The 26777-nt window shown below is 41.8% G+C and overlaps 1 protein-coding gene across 8 annotated transcripts in view; it reads left to right on the top strand.

Moving 5' to 3' along the window:
• The window catches only part of SMARCA2 (SWI/SNF related BAF chromatin remodeling complex subunit ATPase 2), a 172089-nt gene that overhangs the window by 19971 nt on the left and 125341 nt on the right, over window positions 1-26777 (top strand). For all 8 annotated transcript variants that reach the window (XM_022573582.3, XM_089913258.1, XM_022573583.2 and 5 more), the window contains 6 exons: window positions 3864-4253; window positions 11282-11537; window positions 18322-18448; window positions 20648-20821; window positions 21936-22109; window positions 24903-25073. In XM_022573582.3, the coding sequence (XP_022429290.1) occupies window positions 3864-4253; window positions 11282-11537; window positions 18322-18448; window positions 20648-20821; window positions 21936-22109; window positions 24903-25073 (1292 nt within the window). The remainder of the gene's footprint in view (window positions 1-3863; window positions 4254-11281; window positions 11538-18321; window positions 18449-20647; window positions 20822-21935; window positions 22110-24902; window positions 25074-26777) is intronic.

Here is a 26777-nt window from a genome sequence, read left to right as displayed (position 1 = left end):
CTTTTATGTATCTTAAAATTTCTTTCATAGCTCAGTTCCTTTCTTCAACTACTAGAATGATGATTTTTTCCTGGAATCTCCAATACTTGGCACAATGTCTAGCACATAATTGGAAATTGAGTAAATTTTGTTCAAGTAGGTAGAGAAGTGAATTTATGTATTCAAAAGTGAACACTTTTCAATAGATCTTAATTTTTATATAATTTCTGTAAGTTATAATTACTTTGGAATGCAGAAGTCTGCATTAAGTTAGATGGAATCAGAACTAGCACGTAATATTTTTCGCTGTAATAGTAAAGTGCCTTGTAAGCTGGGGAATTAGTGATTTAAAATATGTCTTTGAATAAAGTAGTATTGGTATAATGCAGTCTTAGTCTATATAATTATCTAAAAAGAATTCAGACTCCATAATAGCATATATCTTTAAAAACCCCGTCGTAGGAAGCCATTTATAAACACACAGGTACAGAGAGGTGTGGTATTGATCGGAAGACTGCCAGCTTTAACTACCTAGCAACCTATTAGGTTATTTTAAGGTATTGGTTGAGACGCAAAACCATTTCCTTCAATAAATACTGAATTGTGTACCTTATGGTCCCAATGATAACGTTGTTTATTTTTAGTCCATTGGCTAGAAAAAGCCTTTAAAGGCAAGTATATAATATTTAATGTTTGTATGTGTGTGTGTGTGAAGAGAAAATTCATATAAAATTGGCACTTAAAAATTCCAGTTTATTAAAAGGAGAGAGGTGATTGCCTCTCTCTGAGGCAAGGTGCGCCTAGGGAGATAATGGCCCTTGAAGATGAGGGAAGGAAAACTGCCAGTTTTTGACTACTTTTTTTTTTAAATGAGCAAATCGAACCAGATTTCAAAAAAGAGCAGATTCTGTATCAGCACAGTCATCCTGCAGACAAAGGCATTTCACTCTCAGGTAATTTCTTCACTGTTTTCTCAACTGAAGATAATTATGAAAATATATTATGTTGTATCATTTAGATTCTGATTTTCCTGAAGTTTTATGGAATGCAAGTCATGTCATTAAAAAAAAGAAATCTCTCTCACTTTAGCTGAAACACTGTCACATTTTTAATGTCATACTGTGATAGAATGATTCTATTAACCTCCCCTATAAATTCTAGGCAACAAATTTTCCCACCCCCAGTTTCTTCTTCTTTCCACACTTGAGGGAGAATTTTGTTGTATTGATTAATTCTGGAAAATGATTTTTATTCCACTCTTAGTTTCTTAGCAAATGTGAGGTAAAATGAATTACTGTACTTAATGTGACTGCCTCATCTTCGTAACTTTGCCTTGCCAGGAGTTCATAGCTGAAAAGAGCAGATTTGATGAACAGCGTTGCACAGTTGCCTTTAGATTGGATCGTCTAATGTTTTGGTCTGTTGTATTAGGCATCCTGTGACTTATCATGGGTAAACTATAATTGATGATGCCCTCAGGAAGGAGGATGGACTAGAGGGCAGGAGACATGACCCATTTTAACACCTGGTTGTATCCCTTCTACCATGAAAATGTCAGTAACTATAGTAGGAAGTTTTTCCTCCAGTGGTAGATGCAGGGTTGGTCAAAAAGGTGTTAGGAAGGTGCTTTCCTAATGAACAAACTACCATTTTGCACCAGCATTACTAATAGGAGGTGAATGTTAACCTCATTAAGAAGGAAGAATGTTAATGATGAAGTTAAGTGTATGTTATCGATATGCTCTAAATGTTTATTGTTATAAATAACAACATGCTGGAATTTAAATTTCTGCTTGTCTTGCAAGCAGATTTCAGGGGCATTTTCTTGGCTAACTTTTATGACCAACTAGAATCCTAATGGCTGCGTGATTTTTGTGCTCCCTTGTAGAGTAGGGATTTGGGGAATGAGTTAGCAGTTTTTCCATTTCTCTTCAGGGCAGGATTACTCTGAATGGAGTTCTACAATTCACCAATTGATAGAACAAAACCTACTCTTGTCTTAGAGGATCAGGCTAAATTTGTTTCCCTCTCCAAATGGCAGTTTGAGGTAAAAGTAACTGTATCCTTTATTTTCTCTAGTCTTGTGGATGATGTTGATGAGTCCCCGGGCAATGTGGGTCAGATATTCCTGGGCCGCTGTGATTCCGCATAGATGCATAGAGCTGTCTTGGCTCAGATTTGACAAGGGTTCAAACACACAGCAGCTGCCTAATAAACACCCATGTGATGACCTTTAAAATAAGTGTGATGCAGGTGCATTTATTAAAGGCAAAGCCCTTTAATCTAATGTTTTACTTGTGTCTTAGGACACCTCTGAGTTGATGAATTACACTCAGTTTGAATTGAAGATAACCTTCTGGACTGCAGTAGGCCACTCTGTCCTCTCCTTCCCCTTGGATTTCCCTTCAGCAATGCTCAGTCGTGTGTTTTTCTAGGCATTCTCCGTCCAGGCTGTACAGTTCATCTCTTGAAATAAGTTCCTTGAAATTTTTGTGCATTTTGACTTTTCTTTCTTAAGTAAAGTCTTCTTAACTTTCCCATTTAGATCTCTTGTAACCGAAGCAGATTACTCTCATTTTTATATTGGATCGTAAATGGTTCTAGAAGATGTTTGAAACTTTCAAGCCTTTAATTTATTTTTATAAAACCAAATTAATATTAGACCATGGAAAGAGCATATGCCTTGGAATCAGACAAACCTTGGTTTAAATCTTGGAGCTACCAAGATCTGATTGTGTGACCTGGGGTAACTCGCTAACTCGCTGAGCTTCCCTTTCCTCATTTTAAAAAATGAGGTGACAGTACATATCTTCTGGGGATGTGGTGAGGACTGTAGAAAACATGTATACTCCACTCACTTCCCTCTAGTTCTTATTACCATTTCTGTGCTCCCACCAGCCTTATATCCACTGGCCAGTCTACCATCTCACCTTCAGTCTACTTGAGTCCGCCTTACTCACACATGGCAAAGTCCCCGGGGACTAATGATCCCCAGAGTCATAACCAGTGACCAGTGATGGAGTGTAAATACCCCAGCTCCTTCCCTGGGATAATTTGGAGGCAAGTTATGTGCCTTTTTATCCCAGAACTTGTGCATGAGATTAATCTTTAGGTACCCACTACAGCAACTGGCTTAATCATGCACCCATTACTGGCTGCCGTCCCTTCCACGTAGCACCTTTCCACACCCCTGCCAGTGCCCCTGTGCCTTCCAGATAAATCAGCTCCACTCAATCCTTCCATCAGTCTCTGTTTCCAGGGAGGACTCAGCTAAAATAGTATGTACAGTGCCTTGCTTAGTGCCTACAACGATGGAGGCCCTCAATCATGGCAAATTATTCATAAAGCGCATTATAATAAACCAAGTAATATCCCCATGAGAGACTCATTCCCCACTGCGACAGAGCAGCCACCTTCACGTTCTGTTCTCCAGGTCGGGCTACTTTTAACGTATAATACTGTCCCCTGGTGCCCTTCCTTTAGGTGTACGACAGCCACTACCAGTTTACTTTCTAGGACACATATGGCTGTCCATCACTTGAGATGTGGTTAGTCCCAGTGGAGACAGCGTCGTAACTGAATAGGAAGAAAAGAACATAAAATCTCTCTTTAATAATTGTTATACTTTGAAATGATAATATTTGGGCTATGTCGATTTAAATTATATATTATTAAAATTACTTTTGCCTGTTTCTTTAAATTATGCATATATTTGATATATATAAGTTATAAGTTATATAAAAGCCCATAATTATTAAGTTACCTATGCTTTCGATGTCTGTCCATCAGTGCTGTTCTAGAAAATTATCAAAACGTTCGGGAATGCTCCTCCTTCTGGGTCGCGGGGGGCAGCCTGTGACCTCTCCTTTTGTGTTTCATTCTAGGCTACATGTCGCCGCACCCGTCTCCGCTGGGAGCCCCCGAGCACGTCTCCAGCCCTATATCGGGAAGTGGCCCAACCGCACCGCAGATGCCACCAAGCCAGCCAGGGACCCTCATCCCAGGCGACCCGCAGGCGATGAGCCAGCCCAACAGGGGGCCCTCGCCTTTCAGTCCCGTCCAGCTGCATCAGCTGCGAGCTCAGATTTTAGCTTACAAAATGCTGGCCCGGGGCCAGCCCCTCCCGGAAACGCTGCAGCTCGCGGTCCAGGGGAAAAGGACGTTGCCGGGCATGCAGCAGCAGCAGGCGGCGCCTCAGCCGCAGCCGCCACCGCAGCCGCAGCCACCGCCGCCGCCGCAGCAGCAGGCTCTTGTCAACTACAGCAGGCCATCTGGTAGGTTCATAGGCAACCAAATGAATAACGTGATGGTCCAACTCGGACGAGAAGGACTGCTAACTGCACAGAAGTCTGGGCTGGTGGGATCAGCTCAGGGCTGACGTAGCCTTCTGTCGCACCTCCCTGGCTCCCTTGTCTTTGCTTCACTTAGTTGACCACGCTTCTTGGTCTCCTCTGCCTACGTCCTAGAGCAGTGCTTCTTAAACTTTGCAGACTCTGGCACAAGCCGTGGCTATAAGCACAAAGCCCCGTGATTTCGCATTCTCTTTCAAGCGGTGCGAGGTTTGTCGGAAGCCCGTCTACACACACCCCAGGTTAGGAACCCCTACACCCCGTGCGTTCCGTTGCCAACACGCACGTCTCGAATCTGCTCTCCTTGAGCTATTTCGTGTCTGTTTATTTATTTATTTATTTACGTCTGTCCCTTTTTGTGAAAAGCATCTGGGGAGGCTTCCAAAGAAGCATACCTGCGGTAAAGGAATTACCAAGTAGAAAATCAGAGACAAAGGGAAGTAGAGATCAAGGTCAGGGAGGTTGGCAATGTGGGTGGGGGGGAGCTACAGGAGCTGCTGCATCTGAGCTTCCAAGGTGACTCGAGTTTCCTGGCAGTCAGGAAAGGAGACAGGGTCAGGTGCCTGATACTCACCACTCGGAAGGAAGTTGCTTACCAGTTTCTCAGTGGACGCAGAGTCTTTTCTAGCATGAGAGTATAAAGTAGCTTTCCCAGGTGGGAACTTTTTAAAAAATTATTGTTATTATTATTGTAAGGGGCACTGCATGGTAGAGGCATTGGTAACATTTGTTCATAACAAAGAGAGTAACAGAATCCACATGGCCTATTTCCCATGTGCCCTGGCATCAGATCTGAAGCTATGACATTATATAATGGGTTGAGATGAGGTAGTCCTTTGTACGACCTTCTGGTGGTCTGGCTTGATCCCACGGATAGAATTCAGAGCTCCAAGGGGCTCTAGGGTGATCGTCCATGAATGTTGTTTTCTCTGGGAAGGTTTTGGTTAGCAACTAGATAAGCACAGAGTTTATGGTTGTATTCTACCACAGTTTTGAATTCCAGAGAATTTGAATCTTAGGGAATTTGAATCCCAGGGTGCTTCCTTGTCATTGACACCCTTTCCTGGGAGTGGTTCCCTCTCATTTGGGCAGGCCCTGACAGCGGATCATTGCAACTAGTTTGGGATATCGGTCTTCTTCTTAGGTTTTGGGACTTAGACGAAGGGAAAGAGTTCAGATTGTTATTATTTTTTTTATTATTCTACCTTCTGAGTTTGTAAATGTTTCTTTTCTGGTAGAGGAAACTCTTAAGGGTTGCCTACTAGAAGGATAAACGCATCTTGTTAATTGTAGATGGAGCCTTAGGAATGGTTTTTTTAAAGAGCAACAAAGTATCGCGGCATCTCTAGGTTTCGGTGTGTTCACCACAGTGCTCTGGTAGGTGGAGGACCCCGTGGGACCAAAAATCAGAGACGGAAAATGTTGTACAGGAAAACCATGCATAAAATGGTAGTTTGAACACTCAAGTGTGTTCAGAGGCTTTAAAACTGTAAAAACTAGCTCTCAGGAATGCAGCCAGAGAGAAGCAAAAATGTATGTATGTCTATGCATGTGTGTAGCTTGTGCTTACTGAGTGCCTGCTAGCTTACCTTGTACTCCACGCTCAGTAATAAGTACCTTGCATGTGTGGCACATCTGGGGTATGGAGAGTCAGGATTCAATGCCAGCAGTCTGACTGGAGAGCCCATGGCCTTATCCCCTTCCCCATCCTGGCTCCTTCGTGACCAATAGGCTCATGACAAGGGAAAGACTCTTTCCCAAGCTCTGTGTACCAAGTGCGGGCATTTCACTCCTGTGCATAGGAAGGAAAAGGATCTCTGCTCCTTTCTGAGAGCCTTTTTATTCATACTCTAGACACGGTGTCAGCAACATTGGTGACCTTGATATCCTGCATCTCAGTATATGAGGAGCATTAACTAAAGGAGGTCCCAGTAGAGGCTGAATGGTCATAGTCAGGTTGTTGGTAGTTTAAGGTGGAAGGAGCGAAATCTGCGCCTCCCAAAAGGTAATCGTGAGGGACCATGTCACACAGGCATACTTCCCCGTGCATCGCAGCTTGTCCTGGGGTATCCCCTCATCATGGACCTCAGCGAGGCTTGTTATTTTTAAAAATGACCTACGAGGGCTTCCCTGGTGGCGCAGTGGTTGAGAGTCCGCCTGCCGATGCAGGGGACACGGGTTCGTGCCCCGGTCTGGGAAGATCCCACATGCCGTGGAGCGGCTAGGCCCGTGAGCCATGGCCGCTGAGCCTGCGCGCCTGGAGCCTGTGCTCCGCAATGGGAGAGGCCACAACAGTGAGAGGCTCGCGTACTGATAAAAAAAAACAAACAACAACAACAACAACAAAAAATGACCTACGCACAATAGGAAAAGTTTCCAGGGTATTGTTCAAGAAGGCAGCACGCTAAGTGATTTTGTTTGAGAAACCCTTTCAGCCAAAGTCACCACAGTGAGATCAGATGACGTAGTAAAACTTAAAGGATGGATTTTCAGTTAGCCGGACACTTGTATATAACAAATACTTCACATCCTAACCAACACAATCCTGGGTGCATTTTCTGGATCATTTCCAGAGAAGAGGGCTCCATTTTTTTTTTTTTTTTACCCAATGCGTACATCTTCCCTCGCCAGGGTCCTGTCATTGTTACTCACTGCTCGTGTCTTTTGTATTTCCAGCAGTCATTAGAAATGAAAATATTTGGGTGGATAGTGCCAGAGTGGGCAAAGAGGCTGTGGATAAAGGAGGAAAGAGGATACTTTCTTCAAATAGAGCAGACTCATTCCTGCCACTGGGAGGGGGAGGTTACATTGCTCATCTTGCCCCCAAATCTCAGATTTCACAGGGAGATGATGACCTTACTTGACAAAGACACTTTTTTTTTTTGCATGGGTATTTCGGACAAGGCCAAGGAAGACACAAAAAAAGGTTTTTTAAGTTAATGTTACTTGTATTAATTGTTTATCCCCCTCCTTTTCTTAAATAAAGCAATATAATTGCTTATAAATGCCTCTTCTAATATTTCAGGAAAAAATCAATTTAAGTATGTCAGCTTCACTGGTGGTAGCTGTGATTCCATTTTTCTCTTGTCCCACTTGCCAGTGTCATTCATGTGTGAAGAGAATCTTTTTGGCTGGGGTGATCTGCCTCAAACCTACTCCAAAGTTATCATTCACCACAAGTGCCACCACCAGAGAATTACAGTTTGACTGGCGGAAGTGTGCACTGAACAAATAAATAACTCTGGTCCTTGCCTGCTATGGGCTTCACTCAAATCAAACCCAGCGTTTTTCTTTTAAGTTTGATTCCTTTTTCTTTTTAGAGACTAAAGCAAAGTTCAAAATAGGAACTGAAAAGTTTTGGGTTTTTTTGCGGTGGGTAGGGAAGCCTTCATGGTAGAAAGTGAGAGATATATTGGTGATTTTTTTCAGTGCTTGTCCCTCTCCTGCTTCCCCCTCTCCTTTTTTTAGTTATCTAAAATTTCTTCGTTTGCTTCATGTAAGCATCATTATTACATTTATTTTTTTCAACCTCTGGAAACCACTTAAATCCTTGTCTAATACACAGACTTATTTGCATAAACATCCTTCTGTGCAGAGGGTAAAGTGGGAACTCTGTACAGAAATTCTGTACATGTGAGACTTAGGTAATTTAATAAGTTTGTTTACCTGTTTCTTAAATTCAGGCATCTAATAAAGATCCCTCCCCCCAACACTTAGCTGCAGTGGGACACCCCTCAGGAGAGACAGGGCGTATACCTACCTTGACTTCTGAAGTGAGGACTGACGGGAAAACAGACACATTTTGTACCTCTGACAATTCAGCCTAACTTGTTTATATTGGCAAGGGAATAGGAGATAAGCTAAAGAATGTAATTTGTCCTCCATCTGAAGATATCAGGGCGTGAGTTCTTATCGTTTTGCAGACCATGAGTGATGCTTTCTGTTGATACAGAGAAAATCCATTCAGGCAACTCAGCTGCCTGAAGGACAGGCAGAACACCTCATGGTTAGGTAGTTGTGTTCTGGGCATGTCTAATTGCAGCAAGCTGCAGTCAGTCCCCTAGCCTCTGTAAAGAGAAGTTTTTATATAATCTGTTGGAGGGAGGATAAAATAGACCCAGGCAGTAAATGAACTTGCAGTTTTTAGTTAGAAAGGAGTTTGCTTCTGACTGATGGGGGATTAGCAGGAAGCACATGGCAAGCCGACTTATCTGAGTGTTTGTGCTGAGTTGTATTAAACTGTGGAAACATTTTGAAGTTTGCTCTAGAAGAGTGCACTTCCAAATTTGCTGGCTAATACAGTACCAAATTTCCTTGAAAGCCTTTCTTTTGCTGTGGAGCTTTTCTGAAAAGCTGAGTGATTAAAACTAGGCTTCTTTACCTTGGTGTCCTTGGTGGCAGTAAATATGACCAGAGCTGAGGGTTGGGCACGTAGCCGCATTGTCTCATTGAATCCTCACTACCACCCTGTGAGGTGAGTACTGTACTGTTATTATCCCCATTCTACTGACGAGGAGACTGAAGCACCAGGGGCTAAGTAACTTGCTGAGGCTCACACAGCCCGTAGGTGAAACTTATCAGTTATTTTGGAAAGACACAAGGTGAACCTTGCATCTTTTGGAGTTGTAGTCCTTTTGGAATTGGAGATTTGAATATCCAAGTCCACGTTTGGGTCTCTCTGGCTTCTCAATTTTAAGGGTCCTTCAACCACATAAGGATGTCTCTGTATTAATGGACTAAAGAAGCCTAGCTGTGTGTATGCATCAGATCTAGTCCACAGTCATGGGCTGAAAACGGCTAGATTTGGAACCAGGGATATCAGACATGCTCTGGATACGTCCCTTTGATCCTATGGTTTTAAAAACAATGACTTGAATATACCTCGAGGAGTTGGCACACACTTCTACATAAGTATTTACAAGCCATAATGCTAACGAAGAAAACGCCCAGAGTAAGTGAAATGTGTACACTATTGCACTGGTATGGCTTTTATTGATGACTTACTTAAACTTTGAAAGGAGGAAAAACACTTTGAGAACTGAATTTAGGGTAATTAGTATGATATTAATCTTATCAGTAACACCTGGATTTTCTTTTTATTAAAGGGCCTCAGTGTATTAAATCTATTATTTGGTGTGCTCATACAAATTCTTCCAGTATTTTTAACTACCAGTTTCTTGAGCTTATTAGGGAAATTCATAGAATCACAGAGAATTAAAGTAATTGTTAGAAATCTCTATCTCCTCTCTTTTGGCTCAAGCAACCCAGATAAAAAATATCTACCCTGTTTTAAAGGCCTCGAGGGAAAATATAATAAAAAAGGTCCCTCCATATCTATTCCAATGCTTAACAACCCTAAGATTTAATGTTTAGAAATTGGTTTCTTACATATGGATGAAAGAAACTAAATCTGAAATATTATGAAAAGCTATGCATTATGTAAAAGACCTCCCATTCAGAAAAAAAATCAGAATGTACTTAGCTGAAAAGAATCTCTTTATTATAATAGTATATCTACAGTGCCTAAAACAAAAAAAAACAGAAATGCATTTTTGCCTCCAGAACTTTTCATCAATGCTAGAACAAGGGCTACAGATTACCTCAAGAAGTCTTAACTAGCCCTAGGTCTTTGGGAAAGTTTTACCTAATTTCAGAAGGAAGTGAACAAAAGACCAACAACACTACACACACACATGCTCACAGACACATATACTCACACTCACACACACTGTAGAAGCACTTTCTTCTAACTCTTCCAATTCCTCCTGTCAGAATGTTTGCTATCCTTGCATTGTCATTTAAGCCCACTTCTAACTGGTGTTTGCTGGAAATTGAATAAATGTGTCTACTTTTTCATAATGTATGTCTTTGTATGGTTAATTATTAAGTCGCTCTGAAGTATAGAGATGATTAGTTTTGTTACCATTTAATAATTTTAATATTTCTCCGGAAAGATATAGAAAGCACTTGGAAGAATGCCCATGAGAGGTTTTAACATCTGCTTACTGAGATTTTTTTTTTTTTTTTTTTTTTTTTACTAACCCCTCTGGTAGCATCACTAATTTTATTTATAACTTTGAAGTAAGTAAAAATTCACCTAAGAGGAGAGATGGAACACTTATTTTAGGTCCAGACCTAGCAATCAATTTAAACTCCTGAAGTTTAATGTGGGAAATTGCTTTAAATTAACTTAAGTGCATTTTGATAAGCTTAATGATTGCGTATCCCTTTATTCTGATAACATGAGAAAAACGCTCTCTTGAATCTTAATATTTGCTAAGTTTTCTTAGGTGGAATGAGCAGATTCTTTTTTCCCCCTGCACTGAATGTTTTCAGAAATATTTTCTAATATGTAGTAAAAAATTAAAGTTCCCTAGATGCACTGATGAAGCCTGAAATACAGTTTATAGGTCATTTAGGGAAAATGTGTGCCCCTTTTAGTTCACGTCAGAGGACTGGCGAGCTGCTGCCTGTACTTGTAAAGCATGGGTTCTAACAGCAGGGCTCTTCCACGCTGGGATGGAGGGGGCTTGTGGTGTAGTTTGCGAAACGTGATTTTGGGACCACACCCAAATTGCATCCGACTGGTGGGTGATTCCCTTGCTTTTTCAGAACCCTGAATGCACCTGGAATTATTTTTAAAATCCCGCTGTAGACCTACACTAGAAGCTGGCTGTCCATTCCTTAATCAGTTTATTACCTAAGAGTCATTTTTGGGCCATTTCCCTTTGGGATAGATGCCAGCTTCTTGTCTTTATTTTTTTCTTTTTTCTTTCTTTTTCCCCTTTCCTTTCCCCTCCCGCCTTCCTCATCTTCCTCCCTTCCCTGCTGTTTTCTTCTCGTGAGACCTTTACTTGTCCCCATCGCCGGGCTCGCAGGGGGCAGCGGGCAGGCCGGGTATGGGCACGGGGTGCCTTTCCTCCCGAGCTGCCCATGTCGCTCTTGTCCCGCAGGCCCGGGGCCGGAGCTGAGCGGCCCGAGCCCCCCACAGAAGCTGCCGGTGCCCGCGCCCAGCGGCCGGCCCTCGCCTGCGCCCCCTGCAGCAGCGCCGCCGCCCGCGGCCGCCGTGCCCGGGCCCTCGGTGCCACAGCCGACCCCGGGGCAGCCCTCGCCCATCCTGCAGCTGCAGCAGAAGCAGAGCCGGATCAGCCCCGTCCAGAAACCGCAGGGCCTGGACCCCGTGGAGATTCTGCAGGAGCGGGAGTACAGGTAATGCACCTGCCCCGGGGGTAAAGACGCTGTATTCTGGCAGGTACCACCCAGCCTAGGGGGTCCGGCGTCTGCTGGTGTTGTGGTCATTCTTTTCTGTGGGACCAGGGAAAGGCCTAAGGGAAATTGCAGAGACCAAGACTCAGGCTTGAGAATGATTTTAGAACAAAGTCTCAAGGGAAGAGTTTCTTTGCCACTGGGATGGGGGTGAGGACGCTCTTCTGGGGGTTCTAGGTTCCCAGGACTGTGCTTTTCACTCATTCAGTCAGAAAACTTTTATGCACCCCTATGACATGCCAAGATCAAAAGTCCAGCCCGGAGTTCCTAAAGATCCAGGAAGGCCGTCAGCCCACACTTAGATTATGCACTTTCCTTCTGGTTTGTCAGTTTGTCCTTGAATGGTGACTGTAAGCGGCTCAGATGTTGAGTGTTCTGTTGGCCTAACCTTCAGGTTAATGACACATCTAGTGATACTAAAGCGGTACTTCAGTAGCATGATACAATGTCTTCTTTGATTGAGTTCATGCATTTGTTGGTCTGTGGCTTGGTCTAGCTTTTGGGCTAGGCCCTATGTAAGTGTCTTCCCATGGGGTCCTTATTTAAACTCTTACTCCAAAAACTTCATTTTCACCTGATTTGGCCCATTTATCTAAATCAGGGATTGGCAAACCTTTTCTGTAAAGGGCCCTAGAGTTTCTGTCATAACTACTTAGCTCTGCCCTGATGGTGTGAAAGCAGCTGTGTTGGCTGTGTTCCAGTAAAACTTGATTTATGAGAACAGGCTATGGGCAGGGTTTGGCTGGCAGGCTGTAGTTAGCAGATCCTTGATGTACATGGTTAATGTCAACCAAAAAGAGAGTCCAGTAAGTACTGAGTCAAGATAAGATGAAACGAAGATCACGGTTTTGGGAGTTAGCCAGAAAGCATGCTCTGCCACTAACTAGCTGTGTTGCCTTCCTCAAGTTACGTCGTTTTTCTGTGACTCAGTTTCCTCCTATGTTAAAAGAGGGTATTATAGTATCTTTTGTAGGGAGAAGATAAAATGATACAAGGACTTTCAATACATATTAGCTATTATTATTATTTCCCAAGTATGATTTAAGTTAAAAGACAATTAGGTTTAAAAATTATAGGGGATGTTAGTAAATAATGTCTAGGAGCCCTTATTTTAAAACATTACCTTACTGTTTATTGGAAAACACGTGACTTATCTGTTATTATATTAAAATACTAAGTTACCAGCTTTAAGAGTTATTTTGAAAGAAATCACAGTAACTTGCCATTAAATGTGTGTACCTTTTTGGATGAAGAGTATAACTTTATTCTCACTGCTATTACTAATCCTCAATTAAGAGCTTTTATTTTTCTGTTTTCAGCTTTTCACATATCCCTAGAGAGCTAGATACCCATCATCAATTGATATTTCGGTGTTAATAGGCAGATTCTGTTGGGTGAATAATCGCAGTGTGGTATAAAAGTCAAATATTAGCCCTGTGTACTCGTTTGGGGCAGAAAAACTATTCATATGCAGTCCTTTCTTTATGTTGCTACTGAATAAAAAAGTCAAAAGTCTTTTTTTTTTAAAGACAGTAAATGAGATAGAGGGGTATCGTTTGGTTACTCTGAAATTCTGACTTCCTAAGAGCTAACGTTATTTTCCCACCTTGAAGGTACAGAGCTACCAGTCCCTTTGTTAAATCACATGAACTACCCTCGTAACACAGACACTATACCTAGAAATACATGCGGATTTTTCCCCCTTATTCATCCTATGTTGTGTGTGTGTGGGTGGGTGTGTGCGTGTACACGCTTACTGACTCCTAAACCTTCTTTTTTCATTTTTACCAGAATTGTATTTGCAGGCCTTTCTTGTAATGAGCTCATTTTAGCACTTCTTTTGAAAATGATCTGAAGGGATGGTCTCCCAAAGTATTCAGTATTAATCGGTACTATTTAGCCTATTCCAGTGTGTGAAAAGCTTTTGTCCTCCACACCTGTGTCAATTAAAAAAAAAAGTATCTATCAGTATCTTTTATTTTTTTTATTTTTTTATTTTTTAAACATCTTTATTGGGGTATAATTGCTTTACAATGGTGTGTTAGTTTCTGCTTTATAACAAAGTGAATCAGTTATACATATACATATGTTCCCATATGTCTTCCCTCTTGCGTCTCCCTCCCTCCCACTCTCCCTGTCCCACCCCTCCAGGCTGTCACAAAGCACCGAGCTAATATCCCTGTGCCTTGCGGCTGCTTCCCCCTAGCTATCTACCTTACTACGTTTGTTAGTGTGTATATGTCCATGACTCTCTCTCGCCCTGTCAAAGCTCACCCCTCCCCCTCCCCATATCCTCAAGTTATCAGTACCTTTTAAATTGCAAGCATTGCAGAAGGTGGTGGAATGGCTCTTTTTCATATTATTATTATTACTTGATAAATGTCTCCTCTTTTTGTTAAGCCGCCTGGCTTTTGAAGTGATTGATTTGGCAAGCCTGGGTTCAAAAAGCTGGTGGGTCTTTTGGCCTGAAGTCTCCCGTGGCCATCTTGAGAAGAAGCTAAGGTTTACACTAGCAGGGTTTTGTAGGGGCATCTTTTGTCTTCTTCAGTTATAGAGCAGTAGCTGGCTTCTGCCTCTATGAAGATAAATTGTCCAGCTACAGAGATTAGTTATATTTATCCCTTAAAAAGGGTTAGATTAAGTCCCTTAGGCACTTGTAAAAGACAGCTAAAAAACTCTTTTCCTTCTGCCCCTCTTTGAGAGAACGGCTTACTACCCTTTACCACTGATAGGAAGAGTCCAGTGTATCTTTGTCTCCTGATTGAGGATTTGAGCAAGGTCTTTAAAAAAGTCTCTTTTATAATTTCATAAACTTGGTTTGAGCAAAAATCACCTGTCAGAAATTCTTTAACAGATGTTCGTTTCTTTGACCGTTGTAGTATCACTTACCTTGTCTATGAAAATTGAAAGGAAATTGTCAGAATCTTAATTTTTTTTACTTTTAAGTCACTTGGCCGCTTTTCCTTGTTCCTCATAAAATCAGAATTTTGACAAATTCATCTTCTTTTTTCAGTAATAGCATAAATAAGTTTCTGCATATGAACACTTTGCCTCAGATCTATACAAACTCTTCAGTTAAAAACATTTTGTTCTCATTTAAATTGGATCCTTTCTTTTAGACCATCCTTTTCTCATGGTGGAACTGTACCGCTTTTCTCTGTAGTAAGTGTCAGTGACTTTTTTTTTTGGTGTTTTGGCATGCTTTTTCGGCCCTGTCAATGTGCCTAACTTCAGTTCTTCCATCTAGGATTAGAGGGTTGGTCAGAAGCGCTCCACGAATTATCACGTTAGCATGTAAATTACACAGATGTTTGTGTGAGAAAGAAATATATTTCACATTAAAAGGAGTTTATATCAGAAGAGCATCTTTGAATTAGGCGAGCCCTCTTTGGTATCAAGTCAGAATTTAGCATGAAAACAGTAGTATAGCCTCCTTTGCCTCAGGAAGCCAGCCTGGTCCCTTACCGTGTTTTTTGTCCTGCCCTGGTCTCCATTACAACCCTGAGAATTCCTTCTTAGAAATCACCAAGAGCCGCTTCCTCAGCAGAGTTGCCAAAAGTCAGCCTCCCTCTCTCTCTTTTTGAAAAGGTGTCACTCAGCTCCTGGAAGGAACAAAATGTACCAGTGTCATTTTCTCTTCAAATCACTCTCCTACAGGAATCATAAACTTCTCCTCTGGACCTGAACAAATATCTGTCGCCTTTAATGGAACTCTTTTTCTTGTCAGAACAGTAAGCCCTCTTGATTTACTGTTCAATCTGTATGAAAAACCTGAGCGACCTAATTCTGCTTCAATTTTCTGTACCCGTGAGGACCCTAAATGAGTCTCCCGCAGTTATGCAGTATTACATCTGTTGTTGTTTCGGGAAGTTTAGAATCCTGAATCTATCTCCTTATCGGGCTACCTGCTGAATCCCACTGATGGGAAGATGAAATTGTCTGGAGAGGCGCATTATTTAAAACGAAGATTTCTATTAACCACCACACACACGCAAGATAAAATTCTCTACGTAAAAAGAAGCCCCTCCTGTACCTTTGCTACTCCCCACACACACACACCGTGTGCTGAATCGAATGCATACAATTTTACTTTGGAATCTACCCTTCCTCTTCTCCTATAGTTTGCACGTTTGCGCTTTGAACTTCTTGCCTCCCTTTCATAAAAGAAAGATTCTTTTGTGCTGGGGAATCTGAAATTCACTGACAAATTACTAGGCCCTTTGGGGAAGCAGTCATTTCAGGAAGAAGTGCACCCCTCCTAACCCCTCACCCCCTCCCATGCCCAAGTCAGCCAAGGCTCCATCTACCCCACTCCACACCTCCCCACCTCCCTACTTCTCCTCTCCGCTCTCCAACTCCCCCCTCTCCCGGTTCAGTGTGATTTAGTCTCTACACGGTCAGCCCGGTTGTCCTAAGATTATTTATTTAGGCCTAGTTCCATAGTCCTTTAGATGATTAAGGAAAAAGCAGCCATTCTTCTAATGTAGCACCTGACCCACTTTGTCAAACAGAGTAAAACACAATACCAAGGGATAGTTTGAAAACGTTCTGCGATAGGCAAATGAAAAGGGTCTGCAATAAATCTAGAACCAAGGAAGCAGAATAACCATATCTCACCCTGCTGTAGTATCTAAATTTCCTTTAGTATGGCCTTAACGCTACACAAGTAAAATGATCTTGGTTTAGTTTTTTTCCCTTTAAATTATGTATTTGAGAAGAATCTGTAATAGATTTTTCTCTTAATATCCTAATTGTTAAGATCCATCACCTGTTGCTCTATTTGGGAATTTTTGGTTATGTGCGTATTTAAGAAATTGAATTGGCTAAAGAAAGTAAAGGTTTGTTTCATACAAAGAAAAATTTTAAACTGTGATGAGAATCCCATGAGTATCGATAGTAAAAGGAATGTGGAGGAAAGTTGGGAGAGTCTGAACAATTTGATCAAGAGAATAAATTGATGAAAGTTTATTGTTGTTGCTTGAACTAACACATTTTTAGTCTGTTGCGTGGTTAAACCATTTAAAAGTACTATTGTTTGTGTTGGTATGCATAGTTGAAATAACACACAATAATAATATTGTTAGTAATAACACATTATGATGATAAATCATTTAGTAAATCAGAATTAATAACACATATATACCAAATAAAAGAGGAATCTGTCAGAATATTATTGTCAATGAAGTCAATGAAAAATGATGCATTACCCTTACTATCATTTTTAAAGTTTTGAAAAAGATGATATTTTATTTCTCTACCAAAGCAAACAACTCTTAAGTTTTTAAAAACGCCCTCATTTTGATATTTGGGCTATATGAACTATTAAGATATTTTGCAACATCTAAGTCACAGAAGGTTTTACTTTTTTATATCAACAGACAGCATCATAAAGGTTGAAAAATGCATAATATTAATTTTTAACAGAATCTTTAATTATCAATTTTTATAGTTGAGTTCCAAGGGAGTTTGCAGTTAGGAAGTATATTTGAATTATCTGCAGTATCGTTGCAGTGGTGTTTGTGTCAGGCCAGTGAGGGTTCCAGCCTCGGCTCTCTCCTTTACTGGCTCTGTGAAGTCCACATGTTTCTTAATATCTCTGAACTTCAGTTTTCTCTTCAATAAAATGGCGCATTTACCTTGTAGAGGGGTGTGTGTGTGTGTGTGTGTGTGTGTGTGTGTGTGTGTGTGAGAGAGAGAGAGAGAGAGAGAGACAATTAAATTGTGCTTTAAATGCACCTAACTTAGTGGAGTTACTATTAGTTTAGTTTAACTTACTACCTTTTACTGTTCTTTCTTTGTCGAAATCTATTCCAAGACAGTTTTGCCCCAAATTTGGGGGGAGGTCATTCTAAAAATAGATTTAGATGGCATGTAATTATTTGTAAGAATAGAATCCAGGTGAACCCTAAAACCAGTTTCTATGACTAACAGTAATAGTATCCCAAATGAATAAAGTAGCAAGTCTTTTATTTTCTATTCTGCCTGTATTGTGAGGAAGTACCTATAGTTCTATTTTTTGATGATGTCCAGAATGAGACTCCCCGGCAGTCCTTTTCTGGAAACTCTTAGTTTTTAAAAACTGTTTACTATTTACTGCTGCTCCAAACCTGATTTTTAAAAATGCCTAATTTGCCTTTTCTTTTCTCAAGCAAGCACTGCTCGCAGAGGAAATGGTTGTGGCTGGTAGTGCGCTCTCTCTCTCTGAATGTTTTGGGTTGGCTGGTTTCTGTGACCTCAGCACCTAACACTGCTCTTGTTCACTCAGCTTTACTGGCTGTCATCGTCAGCACCTTGGCAAGGAGGGCAAATGGCCCCATTGCCTTAGGACAGAACTAGAAGTTAGAAAGAGAACTCCGTCGTCTCAGCTCCGCACTCTGGCTGGCCAGGCGTTCGGGAGCAAGTCATATTTTCCTGTCTCATTTTCTCTCTCTCTTTGGAGGGAGCCATGGGGCTTGACTTTCCTCCTAGATGTATTCTGAGCCTTCCTTCCTGGCTGTTAGAGAGAGGCTGTGAAGAAGGCCAAAGTGTTAAGTAATATAGCACCTGTCTGCATTAATGCAAAGGTAGCTTTTCTCTGTTTAACATCAGATAATCTAGTTGGGTATCAGAAATCGGCCGTCAGTATCTGGAAGGTGAACTTAAACCTAAGATTGTTGTCTATCATTTAAGACCAGACTGTAATGTATATTTCCACCTTCCCCCTCCCCCATTTTATTATCTCCGTTAGACTTCAGGCTCGCATAGCCCATAGGATACAGGAACTGGAAAATCTCCCTGGCTCTTTGCCACCAGATTTACGAACCAAAGCAACCGTGGAACTGAAAGCACTTCGGTTACTCAATTTCCAGCGTCAGGTAATACCTTTTCCCCAGCACATCTGAGGTGCAGGAAATAAATATAATTGTTCCAGAGTGTGATCTGTGTGTTTCCTTAAGTCGTTCAATATTGGTATAAAGATATAAACTTAGTAAAAGACTGTATCTTTTCGACCAGCAGCACAGAACTAAAAGTAATGAAGACTAACTGCTTATTATTCTGTTTTTCTCTTCTGTACATCAGAGACATTTTTTTCTTCCATATTATGGTTTCCAAAGTCAGAGTTATGGCATTTTGTTACTGTAGATGAAACCTTGAGAACAGATGGGATAGCTCATGTTTGCCTTTATGGTTTCAAAGAAAACAGGAAGGTGATAGATCAGAGCTTCTTTGTAAAGAGAAATGTAAAATCCTAGCCGTGACTATGAAAATCATTTTAACAAATAAGAAAGCCACTCAACTAAATAGCTCATTGTTTATAGAAATACATAAAACTGGTTTGTAACTGTTGATTATTCGTCAACACCTACTTTTGGAGCATTTCATCACATCAGACCCCCATATTTGACTTATCAGTGAATTTGTATCTATTCTTGCTATGTTCTTAGTAGTCACTGATTAAGAAAGGCTAGCATAGGGGCTTCCCTGGTGGCGCAGTGGTTGAGAGTCTGCCTGCCGATGCAGGGGGCGTGGGTTCATGCCCCGGTCTAGGAAGATCCCACATGCGCACGAGCGGCTGGGCCCGTGAGCCATGGCCGCTGAGCCTGCGCGTCCGGAGCCTGTGCTCCGCCACGGGAGAGGCCACAGCAGTGAGAGGCCCGCATACCAACAACAAAAAAAGAAAGGCTAGCATAGCGATCTATTTTATAATCGCTAAATCAGTAGGAAACTAGTGGAATGATGTAGAACTAATTTTCACTTTGGCGAGTTTTGCCTTCTCACCCCAAAGCTTCAGGTCCCCTGGTCGTCACACAGCGGCATTTAGCCAAAGGGGAAAAGGAATGCTTCCTCGCCAGTCAGGCGGGCTTGTTTGGTGAAGGTCTCGGGGCATGCAAAATGAATAATTAATGACTGAAAGTAGTTTGGAAGTACTGAATTACATGACTTGGTCTGTTGGAGGATGTGAGTAAAATCACAAGGCCATCCCTCTTGCTATTGTCATATGAACTTGGAAATACGTTTTGCCTTGTTGGTTATAATATCACAAGAGGGGCATCGTGGTGGCTGGTGGCTACTTGACCGTAGGTTTGTGAGAGTAGATTAGAGCTTAACTTAAAAACAAAAAAAGAAAGGAAAAAAAAAAAAGAAAAAACTTTCTGCACTCCATTTGCTTCTTTCTTACAGGTAACTTCATAAAATGCCTTGATAAACTGTTTAATAAAATTTTGTTAAATGAGTATTTTCAGGAATAAGATTAGATTCAAATTAGCTTCACTATGCTGGATTCTGATTGGTTTCTGGTTTTTGCTTCATATTATTGAAAAATCTGTTATCTGTGAAGTGTTCCAATGAAATTAGCTGTAATGGATGCTGATTTCAGATTCAGTCGAATTGCTATTTCAGTGCATGTTTCCACCCCCCACCTTTTACCACCACGTAACATACAATATGAATGAAATACTATATTTCTGATCTAAAAGAAGTCCATAATACAGTAAAAAAAAAAAAAAAAATTAAGTATCTTGCAAAGAATATCATTGTTAGGAGTGGGAGGAAGCCCAAACTAGTATTTCCCGTCTTTTACATGAGATGATGAATTAGCACTGTTTGCATATCTGCAGCTACTTCACATGAGCAGGAAGTAACTCTTCTATTCTTTTTTGCCCAGCGTTGTTCACGTTAATCTTTAAGCACAAAGAGAAAGTTAGCATGGCACTTACAATGAAGTAAAAAAATGTAAAAAGCTTATTAACTAATTAATATCATTAGGATAATTAAATAGAGTGAATCAATTTATTTAAAAGCCAAGACATCCTCTGCTTACTTACTGATTTATTTTCTTTACTGTTAACAGTGCCGTACTTGCTCCCTCTCTGAATTTTTTGGAAAGAAAACTTAGAGCATCTTTGAAAATACCATATACATTCAGCATGATGTAGTCCCTTTGTTTCCTAAAAGGCCAACTGTGATGGAGAAACTCAGGGAGTCACCATTCGGCTCCACTAAATGGAGGGCAGGGGACAACGGGGGTCTGGCCTCCGTCTGGGGAGGTGTTCTAACTGCTCCCCTCTTGACAGCTGAGACAGGAGGTAGTGGCCTGCATGCGACGGGACACGACCCTGGAGACGGCCCTCAACTCCAAAGCATACAAACGGAGCAAGCGCCAGACCCTGAGGGAAGCCCGCATGACGGAGAAGCTGGAGAAGCAGCAGAAGATCGAGCAGGAGAGGAAGCGTCGGCAGAAGCACCAGGTACTTGGGCCTGGGCTCTGGGTGCCCCGCCGTTCACAGAGATGCTAACCAAGAAACTGGGCGGAGTCAGAACCACTGAAAAATGGACAACTGCGGGCAGTGGGGACATCACAGAAAGGATCCTGGGAACTTACGTAGTCCAACCACACCATTTCATAGATGAGGAAACCTAGGCCCAGCCAGAGTGGTAGGTGACCTCCGCAAGGACGCGCAAACGGTCAGTACAGGATAAGGGGGTGGGGGGGACCCTGCTTTCTGAATTCCAATCACGTGTCAAATTCATAACCCCATGGGATGCTGCTGACTGGGTAGGCACAGGCGGGTTTCCTAGAACAAAGTCCTGGGGAAGAGGGAACTTGGAAAGAAGAGGGCAAACCGTTATTTTTATCACAGATATAAATGTAGTATCCTGGGCTTTTCAAGGGCCCAGTTGAAGGTTTCACAGGGGCAGATATTTTAAAACATTCCTTTCTAGGGATTTGGAAATATTTTGATGTAGGATCTGATCTCGTATTGTAATCCTGTGAATTTTACTTGTTTTTCTGTGCTTATTTTAGGGCCTTGATTAAGTTTTGTTTTGAAAAGTGTTGGACTTAAGTGTCAATAAGGTTATAAGTTTCCCCTTCTTTATTTAAAAAGTGGATACAAAAGATGTATGGCAATTTTAGCTTCCTATAAAACTTCTTTTGAGGGACAATTCTAAGGTATTTAAGTGAGAGCAGAAGAAACACTACTTTTGTAACACGCTTCTCCCTGGAAACACCCGTCTCCCTGAGGTTTATCTGGGAGTGATTTGCTTTAAATTTTATCATCACTGTTTTGCAGGTCTCTCTCAACCTTTGATCTTTCCATTTTCACGTGGCCACACCCTCAAGGCCGGGGAGGCTTCTCTTCCACCGGCTGGCACCAAAACGAACTTTGAGAGGTCATCTTTCCCACCACTACATAGCCCACACCTCAGCTATGGAGACACACCAGGGCACCTGTCCCAAAATAGGTTCTAGTCCCCCGTGGCTGTTCAATACACAGAGTTTCCCTGTACTATGATGAAACCTCAAACGACATTGGGAACTGAATTTTAAGCCTTCTCTTCTCCCCGCTTTGGATCCCTTAGGAATACCTGAACAGTATTTTGCAGCATGCAAAAGATTTTAAGGAGTACCATCGGTCTGTGGCCGGGAAGATCCAGAAGCTTTCCAAAGCAGTGGCCACTTGGCACGCCAACACTGAAAGGGAGCAGAAGAAGGAGACCGAGCGGATTGAAAAGGAGAGAATGCGGAGATTGATGGTAAGGGGCCTGCCTACAGGAACCCAGGAAAATGCCCCCCTCACAGCCATCTGCGCTGAGAATGTTAAACATGCTGTAGTAGAAGAAGAGAGTAAAAGCTGCTTATCGAATATACTAATCCATTCCTTTGAACTTCACAGGGATGGAGTAAAAATACCTTCCCTTTCCTAGACAGTGCAGTGCCACAAATCTAGGGCTACCACTGATGAGTATAGGGTTTCCATGTCCTAGGGTGGCACTGTTATTCAGATGATAGCTCTTTTTTTTTTTTTTTGCGCTACGCGGGCCTCTCACTGTTGTGGCCTCTCCCGTTGCGGACGCGCAGGCTCAGCGGCCATGGCTCACGGGCCCAGCCGCTCCGCGGCATGTGAGATCTTCCCGGACCGGGGCACGAACCCATGTCCCCTGCATCGTCAGGCGGACTCTCAACCACTGCGCCACCAGGAAAGCCCCAGATGATAGCTTTTTACATAAAGTCAGGTACTATATTTTGCAGGAGTTTTGATCACCAGACCTGGAAGGATGGAAATGGCAGTTCTTTTTAAAGTGTTGCCTCTTTGAGACTAATGACACAAGTTGTTTTGAATGAATATCTCATGAAGTTGTGTCTTGGAATCTAAGAAGTTCTCTTTTTTTGAAGCCGCTGGTGCTTCAAAATTCTGGCAGAAATTTTTCTCTAACAGTTTAAAAAGTGATTTTTAAGTTAATTTTGAAATGCTGCTTTTTTGATCATAGCCGTGTTATTGTCAAAGGCTATTCATGGGTCATTTCATTTCCACCGTTACTTTTTAATGGATATATAAACACAGAAGGAATTGGTTTATATCACTGGCCTGCGTATTTGAGTTTATTGGCCATTTATTTTTGGAATCGGACCTCAGAGCACACCGTGGATTTTAGAAAAGTGTGTGTAATGTATATTGATAGGAGATGTGCAGATTCTATCCGGGATGTAACGCCTGGGTACTGGATGAAGATAAAATCATTAGCCTCAACCCATAATTATGTCCCTGGAAAATTCCAAATGACATAGTCTTCCTGGCTGGTATTACGGTTTGCGTTTTTTTGTCATTAATTTTTTTTGATTTCGGAGAGTGAACACCATATTTTAAAAGGCTCTGTGTCCGGGGTCTACTAAGTCTTACCACCTTCTCCTACCTCCCTCTCGTTTTTTGGGAGGGAGGGGACCAGGAGATGGCTAACTAGCTGGGGAGACCATTTTATAGTATTTGAGCAGGGAACAGTCAAATTTGTCTGATTCAACTGAAGTGAAACTATATTAGAACTTCAGTAACAGATTGGCTTGACACTAATGATTAGGCATTTGCAAATCATTAATTTTCGCAATTAAGTGATGGAATATACAGATAACCGAGACACTGAAGTTTTTTTTTATCATTCTTTCTTCAAGTGAGATCAACCATAACCAAAAGCAATTACAGTTATAATAGCATTTGAGGTTCATGCTCATCCATGGGGCAGACAGCAGCCAGACGGAGTGACGAGGCTGCTGTTACTCAGGCAAATGCTGGAGGGACACCCCTGCACTGAAAAACCTAAGCTTCTCTGTAAGGAGCTGCCTCATAAAAGATTTTGCAGTGTGTTCCTTTTATCCTGCATCACACGAGGAAGATATTTTTGAGATGTCCTTTTATTGGGATGTATAAAAAGATTTCTCTGGAAATGACCCAGAGTGCATCAGTTTTTATTCCATTTAACCTCATAATATTGCTTAACAGGAGGTAGAAGTGGGAAGTACTGTGTCTGTTTTATGGCTCAGCACTGTCAGGCTTCAGGTGCTAATGACTTGTCTCCAGTCATCTGGGCCCATCATGCAGTGCTGACCTGTGACCAAAATCCCTCCCAGTCAACCACATTTTTTATAAATTCATTTATTTATTTAGTTTTGGCTGCGTTGGGTCTTCGTGGCTGAGCGCGGGCTTTCTCTAGCTGTGGCGAGCGGGGGCTACTCTTGGTTGTGGTGCCCGGGCTTCTCATTGCGGTGGCTTCTCTTGTTGCGGAGCACGGGCTCTAGGCGCGCGGGCTTCAGTAGTTGAGGCACACGGGCTTAGTTGCTCCGCGGTATGTGGGATCTTCCCAGACCAGGGCTGGAACCCATGTCCCCTGTGGTGGCAGGTGGATTCTTAACCACTGCGCCACCAGGGAAGTCCTTGTAATGCTTTTAAGTATAAGAAGTTATTTGTTCAAAACCTATTTCAGTTCCTTGCCTCTGGAAGTACTTATTGAAATATTTATGAATGAAAAGCTATTATGTCTGGAATTTGCCTCAGGACAATCCAGTTTGGGATTGCAGGGAGGAGGTGGGGGAAGGGCTGCAGCGAAACAAACGGGAGTCATGGGGAGTTAATTTTTGTTGCTTGGTGTTGGTTATATGAGAGATTATACTACCTTCTCTACTTTTGATTATATTTGACACTTTCCAAAATATAAAGATAAGAATAAGTTTCAGATGGTGAATCCTCAAATTTTAACAGTTTTTGCGCAGTTAAAGGAACACAAAAGAATGAAAAGTTGGCTCAGAGTGCTTGATCACACCACACAAATAGTTATGTGTGTTGACCTTGCCGTGAACTCTGGTGTCCCGGGGCATAGGCATCGTACCTCCGTGTGTTCCCTATTCCCAGACAGGGTGCGAGAACTCGGGTGGCCGGAATCATTCGGTGTGCTGCGCGGACCACCGAAGTTCAGACCATCAAGGGGAGGGATGAGTGGAAAAAGGTGTCGTCTGCAAACTTTTATTATGTTCTGATCACGCTCTTCTTTCCTTAATAGGCTGAAGATGAAGAGGGCTATAGAAAACTGATCGATCAAAAGAAAGATAGGCGTTTAGCGTACCTTTTGCAGCAGACGGATGAGTATGTGGCCAACCTGACTAATCTGGTTTGGGAGCACAAGCAAGCCCAGGCGGCCAAAGAGAAGAAGAAGAGGAGGAAGAAGAGGAAGGTGAGCACCTGAGTGCCTGTGGCTGAACCGGGGACGTGTGGTTGCCGACCAGTTTTAGGCATGTCTTGCCCTTTAATGAGTACTTCCTACCGCACTAGTGGGAGACTTAGATGATTATATCGCAAACATTGCTGATATAAATGGGTTGACGTACTAGGTGTACTAGGCAACATTTTGGAGATGGCGGCATGATGGACAGGATGTATATTTGGCTTGTATTTCCACTGTTTCACCCAGCATTCAGAAACTAAGTACACACGGTCAGTAGAAAAAGGAAAACCATGGGCACAAAGAAATGTTTGCTCAAGTGCAATGCCAGCGAGGCAGGGGACTGCTGAGTTAAGAAACTGGAGTGAAAATGAAGACGAAAATGCTATGTTCAGATTGAAAGGAGCCAGAGGAAGATGGAAGAGATAGCTTTGGGATACTTTTAGAACATATTTCAGCCTGTTTCTTTGGACAGACAGCGATGCCAAGATTGTTCGCTCAGTTCAGCTGCCCCGGTTTTACACTAAGGTAAATGTGCAAGTCAGGGTTTTAGGTCATTACAGAAAACAGTGAATAGTCTTATGTAAAATAATCCAATTTATCATGAGAAACGAAGGGGTAAGATTTAGAACCTCTACTCTGCAGATACTATATCTCAATTCAAGGGTAACCTGTAAATGTAGAGCCTCTTTGAAGCTTAAGTAGTCTGCTAATATAGCTCTCGGTGGATGTTTTGTTTTCACGGTCAGTTCTGATTGGCCCAGGTATAAACATCGACAGGAAGTCTTCGTTAGAATTGTGAAGATTGAGGATTGGTAGCGTTTAATCATGTCTTCTCTGCACTGAATAATTGCACAAAATGTTTTTCAAAAAAATAATTAATTTCATGGCTCCTGAATTCTCATACCTGTTTCATAATTAAGGAGGAGGAATAAGTGATTGAAAAGGCGCCTTCTGCACCTGATTTCTTTAGTATAAGATAGCTTCCCTTATTGTGAAGGTGAACACGGGATGAGTCAGGGCTTGCATTTCGACATTTCTTTGGTGAGGAATACCTCATTTTCTTGTCAAGGTCGCATTATAGACTTTGCAAAATTCCAGCTCCCAATTTCTGACTTAAAGTTGACACATGGCAAGCAGATAACAATTCTGTCATATTCCATAGGTGGACCCCATGAAATGACCATTTTAGTTTTTCCTGATCCTGAGGCATATTTTGCAGAGACTGTCACAAAAAGGTCACTGTTAGTGTTTTTAGTACTACCATTCGTAGTCTGTGTTTCTTTGTGATTAAAAGCTAATGGCTCAGATATGAGCTTCTGGCTTTTAATTAATGGACTGCTGCAGTAGTATTAGATTGTTATATCATCATAGGCAAAGGAAGATACATGATTGTGTTGTAATGATTATGCCTTTGTTTTTATGTTAATCTGTACAGAGCAGGAACCTGTCAGTATTTTTCCTGATGCTGCCAACACTGCATCATCTGTAGGTTGACTCTCTACCTCCAAACTCTTGCTTTCAGGTTTGCTCATAGCACTTATTCTTTCTGTTTCGTGTATTTGCTCAGAAAATATTAACTGAACACTTACTATGATCTAGGCAGGATGCTAGATGCTGGGGGAGAGAGAGTGCAAGTGGTGAGGAAAAGCACTCTTGCCCTCTTAATTAATTAGAGAGAGAGAGACAGACATTAATCAAATATGCACCCAAGTA

The sequence above is a fragment of the Delphinapterus leucas genome, chromosome 6, assembly GCF_059928025.1.
Source record: "Delphinapterus leucas isolate spDelLeu-1000000601 "Yukka" chromosome 6, BTC_Dleu_Yukka2, whole genome shotgun sequence".
NCBI classification, from domain to species: domain Eukaryota; kingdom Metazoa; phylum Chordata; class Mammalia; order Artiodactyla; family Monodontidae; genus Delphinapterus; species Delphinapterus leucas.
This window is presented reverse-complemented; position numbering and strand designations above follow the sequence as displayed.